This window comes from Symphodus melops, assembly GCF_947650265.1.
Source record: "Symphodus melops genome assembly, chromosome: 2".
NCBI classification, from domain to species: Eukaryota; Metazoa; Chordata; class Actinopteri; order Labriformes; family Labridae; genus Symphodus; species Symphodus melops.
The window spans coordinates 18663935-18676128 of NC_136692.1; the positions used below are offsets into that span (position 1 = coordinate 18663935).

General features: G+C 37.9%; 1 protein-coding gene across 1 annotated transcript in view; it reads right to left on the reverse strand.

Moving 5' to 3' along the window:
- The window catches only part of dnah6 (dynein, axonemal, heavy chain 6), a 58611-nt gene that overhangs the window by 19596 nt on the left and 26821 nt on the right, over positions 1–12194 (reverse strand). Inside the window, exons 47-58 of the mRNA XM_079336848.1 lie at positions 9090–9236; positions 8861–8934; positions 8592–8746; positions 7593–7824; positions 7044–7196; positions 5572–5712; positions 5144–5386; positions 4736–4903; positions 4337–4572; positions 2855–2999; positions 2345–2461; positions 27–150 (exon numbers count right to left, since the gene is read on the reverse strand). Coding sequence (XP_079192974.1) covers positions 27–150; positions 2345–2461; positions 2855–2999; positions 4337–4572; positions 4736–4903; positions 5144–5386; positions 5572–5712; positions 7044–7196; positions 7593–7824; positions 8592–8746; positions 8861–8934; positions 9090–9236 — 1935 coding nt within the window. The remainder of the gene's footprint in view (positions 1–26; positions 151–2344; positions 2462–2854; positions 3000–4336; positions 4573–4735; positions 4904–5143; positions 5387–5571; positions 5713–7043; positions 7197–7592; positions 7825–8591; positions 8747–8860; positions 8935–9089; positions 9237–12194) is intronic.

The window sequence follows — 12194 nt, forward strand, 5'->3', positions numbered from 1 at the left end:
TACCATATCAAAAAAATGCCCCTTACTTAAATCCTCCTTCTCCATTATACTGCTGTCAAACTGGTCCTGTAAGTCCTTGATCTGGCTCTCTACCTCTTGAAGCTTTTGTTGCTTCTCTTTCAGGGTAGCCATAGTCATATCCAGTTCTTCCTGCGTGTGTTGTAAGACAGGGAAAAGGACAGTGGGTAAATCAATGAGTTAATTATAATGTTATATAATAATGTTTAATTTCTTTATTATCAGTTTTTGTTTCAACATATGCCGGCCATTCTGTTTACTGGATCAAAAGTAACTGATTCAGCATGATAAATTGATTCTCCTTATTCAGAAAAGTTGTGTTTAAAAAAATACCATTAAAAGATTATATAGGACTAACTGTGTGAGAAGGGATTGTCTAGTATAAATAGCTGTTCTGTAAACTCTACATGTAGGTTAATTCAATTCAAAGTTATCCATGGATTGCTTTATTCTAAAACTAAACTCAGTATTTTTTTTAATCAGTCTCCCCCCCGGTGTGATAGGTGCAGTACTGCAGAATTTTCATTATAACACCTGTTCTGGCTTTGTCCAAGTACTAAGTAGTTTCTGGAGTGACATACTGTATGTAATTGGTTTTCCAAACAATACTAAAAAAACACTCAGACAGACTTCATATTGGCAATTTCTGGCAGCTTTGACTTGACAAGGCCATTTACCGACAACCAAAAACAGGCTCTCAATGCAGGGATGGTTACAGCTAAGAAATTGATCTAAAACCCCCTGATTGACACTTAAGCCCCCCTGAAAATCTCAAAAGCAACAAGTTGGGGGTTCTCTGGAAAAAGACTTAAGCAGTCCATCTAAAATATTTTTTTGGGGCGATTTAATATTGTAAAGTAAACACTTGATTACTCTTCGGATCAGTGATAAGCACTGAGAGATCATATTATCAAATGTTTGTCATTTAACCATTTTGTAAGGAATCCTTGTGGTGTTTGTGGCCGGCTGTGCCTCAGTTGGTAGAGTCAGTCGTCTCAACAGGAAGGTCAGGGGTTTAGTCCCCAGGTTCTGAAGCCACATGTCCTCGAGCAAGACAGTTAACCCCAAGGTGCTCCTTCTGCTTCATAGTATGAATGTGTATGAATGGGATTAGTTACTTCTGATAGTAACTTTGCATAAACATTGTAAAATATATCTATGGCCATGCAGAATAAAAATTGACATGGTTTTTAATTGATCATAATCAGTCGATTAATAAGATGGTGTGGTACAAAACGTGCCTCAACGAGTATAGTAATCAGGTATAGCAAGAGCTTCCTGTATTACAGACCAGTTGCATTACAAAGAAATATAATAAAATAATAATAATAATAAATATATTTTTTTAAACATATTTCATGATGCAACTTATCTTTTGTGATTAATTTTAACAGTTATTTGATAAAGCTTATTAGTTGGTGGAATGACATCGCTTCATCACAAATACACAACGGTTTGTATATTTTATTTTTCTACGACTTGTTGTCATAACTGATCTCTTATCATTAAAATCTAAACCAATATAACATAAAAGCACCTTCATCAACAGCTGTCTGATCATTTTTATCCAACTATCTGTGCTGCTGTCATTTTCAGCAGGCACTAGCAGATGCTGAGATACACCTGCAGCTACAGCAGTTACCACATGCCCACAATTTGGCCAGTGAATTCTTATGTAACCATGAAGCTATCCATTCATTAGTTATTTCCTACATGACCAGAAATAATGGAATGAAATGAGACGAAGGAAAAACATGTGTCATGTGTCTTACACTACGTTGGAGAATGCGTGAAAACAAATTTAAAGCTCGTAATGACGAAGGACAGAACATCGGCCATTATCTCTGCCTAAGCCAAAAACAATACTAATCAAATCAAAAGCAAACACAACCTTCAAATGAAAAAACAAAAACATAGAAACACAGACAATGTTAGTACACTGTCTGAGCAATGGTTTGCACATCATGGCCTTTTTGATGACTGTAAAATGGATTTTTACACTCTCTATTATTTCAGCAATACTAAAACACTTTTAGCTGTTTTTTATTTGATACACTGCATTACCTAAATGGATGTACCATAATATGGCTGTATGGTGTGTCGTTTACATGCAACATATTATATGATTTTGACATGCCTGCTGGCAACAGCAAAGCTATATTTCTGTCATGTTTGTTTATTCATGCAAATTTAGCAGCTATGGAGTGTTTGATTTTTAGAGTATAACCAAATGTTTACGTTGTTATGAACAAATGCCATGATACTGTTTGCTTGCAACAAAACCCTGCCCTTGTGCCTCTAAAATGTTGTAAAAGTAATTACCGACCTGTGCCATGGCAAGTTTTTCTCTCTTTGGGCCCACTTCTTTGAGGACTTTCGAGTAAAGATCCATGGCTCTGACCCACATACACATAGATTTGCAGGCTTTGGATACCTTCTCCACCTAACAGCAGCAAGAACATAAGTAATTACTTCAAATAACATTACAGCACAATTGACACAACTGATCACATCTCCGGTTGAACACCTTTAACCGTTGTATCCTTTAATAGAGATTAGCAAACATAATTAGTATTTCAGGAAATATAACTGGTTGAAATAATATCGACTGGATTTGTTTGAGTAAGTCTAAAAGAGCTTAAATCAGCCCTCGTAAATGGATTTTACCATCACATACAACAGAATTTTTCTACTCAAACATGAATGACTGCTTCTTTCTTCTTCTTCTTTTTTTTTTTTTTTTTTTTACTTTGTAACATTACAAACCGAGAATCTCAACATTTACTATAGGTAACGTATGGGTCATACATACTGTATTGCGTGTTACTCAACAGACCTTTTCAGGAATGAAATCAGGGTTACTGATGTATTTTTGCAGCTTTAGAAGGATTTGTGGTCTGATATTGTCCTTGTTATAGTCTGTCAGACGCCTTAGGAAATTTGCGTCTCCCAGCACTTGCTTGGCACCTTGCCAGTCCGGTCTGTAAGGATAAAGGGATATAAGTACAACGGATGAGATACAAACAGCCACCTCTTCTTCCCCCACACCCCCATCTCCCTCTTCAGAAACTTTCCGCTTTGTTTTCTTTTTCAGCTTTTAAGTTGTTTGATTGTAAATGCTAATGACAGGCTGAGGCTACATGACGAAACTGCTGTGATTTGGCTCAGATCCAATCCAAATTTTAGTTTAGTTAAAGTGTGATACATCTTGGCATTGACATTATCATTGAAGTCATGATGTTATATTATCATTTTACTGTATTATTTTACAGTCTATTTTATAAGCTGGGATATTAAAGGTCTAAAAGGGACCGGTGAAACGGGGTAACATTTTTGATCACCCTAAAAAATTGAAAACAGAAATTGGATTCCTACAAGAATTACAACAGATCAAACAAAACGTAAAAAGATGTGGGTGGAACACACTTGTCATCCATATTTTAATTGGAAGGTGAAAGGAACAGCAATATAAATCCATAAAAAGATGTAGTTTACTACTAATGAGGTAATATCTGATCCACAGATCCGATTTATTTGATAAACTGACACTGGGTTAGCAATGATTGCAAGAACAGGGTCTCAAAGATGTATGTTCAAATAGGGAGCCTGAAATGGGTCATTATTTCTACATTCAAAAAATGATGGCAGACTTCCTGTAATGTTTTGACTTTGGGTGCCAGAGGATTTTTTGTAGGTCCTGACATTAACATACCAAAAAATTGTCAGGCATGTCTGAGAAAAAAAAAACCTCTATGGGGAGACATTTTGGAAAAGAGGTGCGCCGGGACATCAAAGTTTGACGGTAAACCGAGGCCAATCCCTTCAACAAAATAACATGCAGAGCAGAAGCTGAGATCTTCAACATGTCTAGAACACACTAGATGCTGATGCTGAGTTTGCAATGATCGGATGAACCCCCTCGTACAAGTTCGTTTGAATATGTAACCTGTGTAATGCGAATTTGAGACAATTTTCTTGCATTCAAAAAAACATGATAGACTTCCTGAAATGTTTTGACTATGGGCGTAAGAAGTAAGTGTAGGTCCTGACTTGCTTAATGTGCATAAATGATTTCATGCATGTGGGACAAAAAAACTATCTATGCGTGCGCTTTAATTGAATGGCTGCAAAGAGGCGTACCCAAAAACAAAGAAAAAAAAAGAAAAAGATACATTTGGGTTCCAAAAGGGTCCTTCGCACTTGTCTGTGCTTTGGGCCCTACATACCACCCATAACCTGAGCTTGTGAAACTTTAACATTTATACGGTCTACATGATTTATGAAAACATCTGCTTACAATAGTAGAAAAAACACTGACTTGCTGTTTAGCAGGATGCACACAGCCTCCATGACGGTCATGACAAGGTCTGGCGGCTTGGTAAACACCTTGATCTCAGAGATGTCTGCCTTGTCAAGGGAATTCAGAGCCTGATTGGCACCCTCGAGGGCTGGCAGAGCCTCATCTAGATCTCTCTGAGCGTCATCAGCTATGGCTTGAGTGTCTTCAGCCTTGACCATTGCCAAAGCCTCATCTTCTTTCACTACTTTACGCACCTGTGAAAATTGTATTGATGGCGAGATACAAATTTAAGATTTAGAAAACTCTATCGAGCCTTTTCTTTACATTAGAGAAGACCGTAGCAATGTTTTTTCAAATATTCTGTTATAATAATTCATTATCACTCTCACACACATGTACACACACACACACACACACCTCGTCAGCGCTCTCCTGGTCTATAGACAATTTCTCCATGAGGGCATCAACATCAATAGATTTTTGTTTAAGGACGGGCTCCAGAGCAGACAAGTCCACTTTCATTTTGTCCACAAGCTCGTTGGTCTCGAGGAGTTTTGTAAGACCATTCTTAACACGATCCCTGGCCTGCAAGTAAATAAACCCACACTCAGAATATATCATGAACATTTCTGCCATATCCCCAAAGAAGATATTAAATGAGAAAAAAGCTCACAGTCACAATAACCTGCAGCCATAGCAACTATCTTCTGCTTCATCTTAAGCAATGGTGAGTCATTAATGTCAGGCCAATTTTATCAATATACAATTAGCAACTTTTAACTGATACAATAACATGCAATACACATCTGAATTGAAAAGACTTACGAGCACTAAATTATTTCTTTTCCCTTCTAGCATAGATAGGTAGAGGTTGATGAGCTCCAGGTAAGAGGTAGGCGTAGTATAGTATCTTCTTCTCAGTTCTGAGTAGAAGCGCTCAGCCATGTCGGTGGCACTAGTGTGTATTTCCACACACATAGCTGAGAACCTCTGTTTTAGCTCATCACTGCCAAACTCCACATTCTGAAAAAACGCTTGAGAAACTGAGAGCAGTGCCTCACGAGGCCACTGAAAATCAGAGAGAAAGCAACATACAGTTTTTACTGCATACAAGATTTTGTGGTTTCTAATTCAGATTTTCTTTCATTGCACACAAAGGAAAAGAAAACAATGAACAAAAAGATTTAATTACATCACCTCAAAAGGGAACAATTCAATTTAAGTAGATATGATCAGAAAAACAAGATCCATACCTGCACAAACCAGTCAATCGTGCAGCAGTTGACAAGTGAAGGAAACATTCGACAGCGGGACCTGAAAGCATCACCCACAGGACTCATACACAGCACAATGTGCAAGTTTTTCCGCACACGTGAGATGAAATACTGGAACACCTTAAAACCACAAAAACACACATACAGATTAGTAATTTATAGGAGTTTAGAGTAGACACGGATAAAATTGATGGCACCCTCTTGGAAACTGACTCGAAATAACTCATTTTGCCCTGACCCAATGGCTATCTCTACACAGAAATGTCAGGAGTACTGAGCACAGACCCTCTCCCCAAATGTGGGGAGGTGCGTAGCGGACATGATTGACAGCCCTCACCCTTTCATTAGGTTAACTGAAAGTTACACTGTAACAAATGGTTAACGTCACTCAAGCTTTATCCATTTATACTTACTGTATAGTCTATGTACCAGACTAGGACAATGGGGTGCATATTGAGAGTTTGTGTGTGGCCTGTTCTCTTTGACAACCAAATTGGAGAAATGCCCATGGCATCCTTTAGGATACATTGATGGAGTCTATGTGGAGGCATGTGCTTAAATTACAAGCACATAATGCTGCCAACCTCATAATGACGATAACCTCATGACAAGGATGACCAAGTTTTCAGACAGGAGAGTTGTTTCAAATTTTTGGATATGTTTGTTCCTGTTTCTTTTTACATATGAAGACTGGGTTGTACTTGTAAATGGGTGGCCTGAGTTATCTAATCAATTTGTAAGTAAGCGTGAAGACTTTTATCCTACAACAGTGGGACCTTGCACATCTTGTACACAGACCATGTCCTGCTACAAGCTCGGCAAGGGTGAAGTGGTTTTAAGGTAAGAATGTTTAATCATGAAAAAAGCCCTGAAGGAAGAAACTGGGTAACACTGCTCAAACAAACTTTCTACAGATCTGTTAGACAAGGGTTAAGGTATCAAATGCAAACAACTTTGACAGAAACTAATTGCACAACAGAAAATAATTAGTTATTCACCATGTACACATAAGCCTAATGCTGCATCAAATTGGCAAATGTAATTAAGTTACACATTCACTCGAGGCTAAACATAACTGTCCAAAACCCCAAGTTCAAATTAGACCCAAAAATAAAGATTACGAAGATCCGATGCTGCTTTTCTGTAGACTCATCTTTTGGGAACTTTATCAGTAAAGTTGAAGTTTTTATGTATATGGGGAGCCCAATGCAAATTTCTAACACTGGTGGACAATAAAGATTTATTGTATTCTAAAAACCTTACCACATACTGTAAGTTTGGTTAAACTGATCATCATACTAGTGTGGACTTTTCACTTTTGAAAAAGCTTTTTTTTCCATTTCAAACTGAAGACTTAATGTTATACTGTAGCCTATTCAATTAAATCAACAAATGAATACATACAGAATTTGCATGGGTTTTTTGTCCAAAGTGTTTATGGCTGTGTTTACCTCATCTCTGTTCTCTTCACTGATTCCAGCCTCTTTGGCTTTAGGGCGGGTCACAGCAAGTACTTGTTCCAGCTCATCTTTCTCAAAAAGATTAGGCACTTCACCAGAGTTCAGAATGTTGTTAATGTCCTCCAAAAACTCTTCCACTACAATCTATTGCAGGAAAGAGAGAGATTGGAACCGTCTGTATACACTGTGGACTCATCATGAACTACAAACAAAACTAAAAATAATGTACATAAATACAAATGTTTATTTGACTGTAAATCCATCGTGGAATCAGTCATCCCTAAAGTGAAAGTTGGGGATTTGATTCCAAGCATCTTCAGTAACGTGAAATTGCCCTTGAGCAAGACACTGAACCCCAAATTGCTACACCAGTGGAATGCAAATGTGTATGGATGGGATTAATTACTTGGACACATAAAATTGAATTTTCTGCAATCATTGTGTAATTGTGGTGTGAATGGGTTAAAGTGAGCTGCTCAATTCAATTTACCATTGTAAGTCTATTTAATATTCCAAAAGAGCAAAGTCATGATATCATACCTGATTATCTGTAAATAGGAACACCATATCCTTGCCATCCACACCAGCCATCTTGTACAGCCTCCTTAAGTCTTCATGGAAGCTGTCATAGTTATAGCCTCGGCTCAGTTCAATCTCAAAGCAACAGTACCCGCACATATGGGCTGACAAACGAGTGAGCGACTGCTTGCCCGTACCTCCTACCCCAACAAGAAGGGCATTGCCTCGCTCCTGGCGAATCATCCGTGCGATCCTTTAATAAATAAAAATATACATTTTAATGGTGGCCGTCATCAGTCTGACTGGGAGCACCTAGGCGGCTGGGCTGTGCTCACAGTTATTATAAAAGCTTTCGCCTCAGTCTATGCTACCTGGTTTGATACTTTCTTTTTCGTCCAACACATGCATAGGATACACTCTCACACACCAACTCACTTACACATTTAATACTACTGACATCCATTCTTCATTCCTTTTGTAAGTTTATTCATATTTTTTGTAAATAAATTAGTTAGTTGAGTGTTTTTGGCTGTCTCTCCCTTTATTTGCCATGGCCTTTGAGCGGGACACAAGATATAGCTCACAAGTTTCACAAACACGTGTTGTGTATGTTCTCGGAGAAAAAGTATTTTAGCAAAACCTTTTTGCCGTTTCAAACCCATACTCTTTTTTTTTTTTTTTACTAAAGAATACGTTTGAGTAAATACAATGCATTGTTTCAAGATAAAAGGGTTTCACATCATATTGGCAGCAACAAATCATTATTTAGAATTCCTCTTTATATTAAGAGTTATGCTATTAAAGACTAAACTGTAATTGGTCCACATGGGCCCTAACAAAACAAACAATCCTTCAGCATGTAATAGTATTTCTTTACATTACATTTTGAAATGACAAATTCCTTATCTAGGTAAACTTTTTTCAAACAGTATTTACCACCTAAAAAGCATTAGCCACCTTCAGTTAAGATATCTAATGGAGTTTCTACCAATTTGGTGTTGCACGTTTGCATGCATGTACCTGGAGACGTGCTCAATGGCATCCTGAAAGAAAACCAGCTTGGTTTCCTTGGAGAAGGTGATGTTATAATCATCAAGATAGTCCTGGAGCACAGTCTTAATCTTATCAATGTCAGTCAGATCCTCGTAGAGGCGATCTTCTTTTTCAGCACCGAACTACAGATATTAGTTGTGAAGAGCAATGAGAATTATTTTATAACTTTAAACATAAAATCTAAAGTTTTGTTAAACTATTAGCAAATTTATTGGGAAAAAAACACAGAATCTGACCTTGATAAAGTCCCCAAATATAATAGGCTCAGTCACAAAAAATGAGGGCTCCAAGTTAATGGTGAAATATTTGCCTAGAAGAAAAAGAGGAAAGGATAAAAAAAACTGACAGCTCTTAAACAAGTCAAATTCAACAAAAGTACTTCAGCCCAAAATATGCACCAGATATAGAAGTTTGTGCGTTTAGAAGAATAAGCCACAGAGACAGTCTCTGTGACTGGGTACTTACCAGACATTTCACAGAGGATGTTGTTAAAATACATCTTATCTTGATTGTTGATGAGTCGATCGTGGAAAACCCGCTGACACTCATGGCAGAAGAGACGGAAGATCTGGTTCTTGTCTCTAACTTGATTGGGCTCACACTGCAGTAAACCTATAGATCAGGAGAGGATTTATTCTTTTTTAATTAACTGTATCATGAATGCAAGACAACAAAGCCATTCAGTAACATGGGTAATGTGACAAGCAGGATTTCAATCTAGCTTATGCATTTGGGTAAACCTCAGTTTGACATGCAGTATGCCAGTGCAACCAATAGGGCAACATTTCAAAGTTTCATATTCATTTTCCATTTCTTTTCTATTAAAGAAATACGTGCCACCCAAATATTACAGCTTTGATCATGTCATGTTTCTGTAGGCAATTTAAAATTACTTTAAGGGCTCAAAGTAGAAAAAACAGACATCTGGAAGCAAAATACTACACAGGAAGTGGTTTGGCAATCTGCTGTTGGATACAGAAAATGTACGATGTGATCTCATTTTGCCAAGTCCCTGATGTGTTCAGTTTGAAAATGGTGAGTTATAAAAGGACCCAAGTTATTTAGTGCATAGTAGAGCTGCTCAAATTTAACTGTGATATTCAACATAATTAGCCCTTACAACTTTCATGCTAATGTTAATCGAGAAATCAGTCTGTTATCATACTTAACTGCTGCTGCTAATACTACACTTTACATTATGACAATGTAGCTATGAATCTTTTTTATTTTGTATTCATATTGTTATACATCTCTCTCTTTCTGCATCTTCCTTTGTTCCCTCTCAACCCCAACACAACACACTTTTTCCTTGCCACTTTAACTTTGCTAAATGTTACTTCGTAGTGTGCTCATGGTGAATTAATGTTGGCTTTTTATAAATAATATAGTAGAGTATGGTCTAGACATTTTGTAAAGTGACTTCAGAAAAAAAGTCTTTGTTTCGGATTGGCGGTAGACAAATAAAGATTACCGGTAATTGATTAATTTACTTCTCCTCCAACCACCAAGAGTGCTTCACAATAATAATATTCATATGTCAATAGCATGGCATTAAAGAGCATATTGCAGGTTAAAAAATTTTTTTAATTAATATTTTATATAGTCTGTTAATGGCTGTAAAATAAGTAGGTTATTTTTTTAATATGTTCTACAACACATAAGTGCTCTAATTTAGAGGAGAAAGTGGCTGTTTTAGCATAGCCGTTTAGAACGTGCTTTTTTTTTCAACAACGCGTCATATGACGTAACATGAGGGAGTCCCGTTCTCTGACTCTGCTTTGATCGGCTTTATGCGTCCGTGTATGAATGAATGAATGAAGCCTTTATTGCCCCTGGGGGAACTTGTCTTGCACCGAGAGCATCAAACACTTTACAAACAAACATTTAGAAGGCAGCACAAAAGAATTAAAGCACAAAAAACAGGATAAAACATGATTAAAGAGGTGTAATGACACGTGGGAACAGACATGATGCCTCCCTGCAATAGTTTGTAACTTGAGCGGCGCACATTCGGGTGCATAGTGTAAGTGGCTTGATTATTCATAGTGTGTTTTGGTGAATTATTCTCACAACCTCAGAAACGATCGAACAGACACGTTGAATATTTCGGCATCAGACACAAAAACGTTTCCTTATTAATGATTTAAATCTCTGGCTGTTTAACATAAAATATTATATACGCAGACAAACATTTAATGATTTGATCTGCTGGAATCCTCTGTTATATTCTCTAGTGTGAGCGTAATAGACACCGGACAGTCTGTTTTAATATATGTAGTCATACGATTTATTATAAATCCAACTCTGTTACAAGAGAGCGCGTGTATGTGTGCGTGTGTGTGTGTGTGTGTGCGCAGTGGGGAAAGACGGAACGCGCAGTTTGGAAACGAAACGAAACACAACCTTTACTTCTGTCGGTCCTTTATCCCATTAAAACTTTAAACTTTTTGTAGTAGCCTAATATATGTGCACGCATTAAACTGTGGAGTGTGTGTGTGTTTGTGTGTGCGCAGTGGGAAAAGACGGAACGCGCGGTTTGGAAACAAACAGAAACACAAGCTTTACGTCGGTCCTCTATCCCATTAAAACTTTAAACTTTTTGTAGTAGCCTAATATATGTGCACGTATTAAACTGTGGAGTGTGTGCGCTGTTGTGCATGTTTTGTGTGGATTACGTGCGCCGTGATCCTGCACCATACACTGTATTTTCTATAACAACGTGAGCACTGGGCTGCATGAGGAATAAACAATAAAGACATGGTGCTGCATTTGCACAGGCCATGTAATCGGGTTCTATGTCTGTCTGTCTGTCTGTCTGTCTGTCTGTCTCTCTCTCGCTCTCTCTCTCGCGCGCGCGCGCGCACAGCGCGGCACCGTAATACGTTGTACAGATTTGCAGTTTTTACAAGCAGCTCCCATACAATGTAAAGGTGAATGATCGTCACTTGCACCTTCTACAAATTGTTTTTGAATTGATTGAATGTGATTACAAACTTTATATATGCTGATGTGAACAAAGCACGAGCCCATATATGGCGAGCTGACACCTGTCACTCAGCAGGACGCCTGCTCCGGGTCTCTCCTCACACCACAGCTTCTCTCCTGAGGCCGTTATTCCTCTAATCCTGCCTGTTTCTGCTCTCTAGCACATCTAACAGGTTCAGAATAATAAGCCAGCACACCATTATATGTAAAGAAATACATATTTTCTTCCTATTTATTGACGGGAGTGACACTCGGATCCATGCTTTTCTATGTTAAACAGACGGGGATTCAGCGGGACTCCCTTATGCTACGTCACAGCCGAATGCGGAAGTAAAAAGCAAAGACGTGCGAACACGTACTAAAACGTCTCCAGGAGACCCTGTGGGTTATTAATTTCAGAATTTCTTTAAAAACAGTATTGTTAACGTATTTTCCTATGATTAGTTACGTTTTGTCTTTAACCTGCAATATGCTCTTTAAGGAGAAAATTCGGGTTCCATTGTTTGCAATTGGATGGGGGAAGTAGGAAATGGAACGCTGGATACCGTGCATGTTAGATAAGGTGCCTAAATTAAGGCAAGGCAC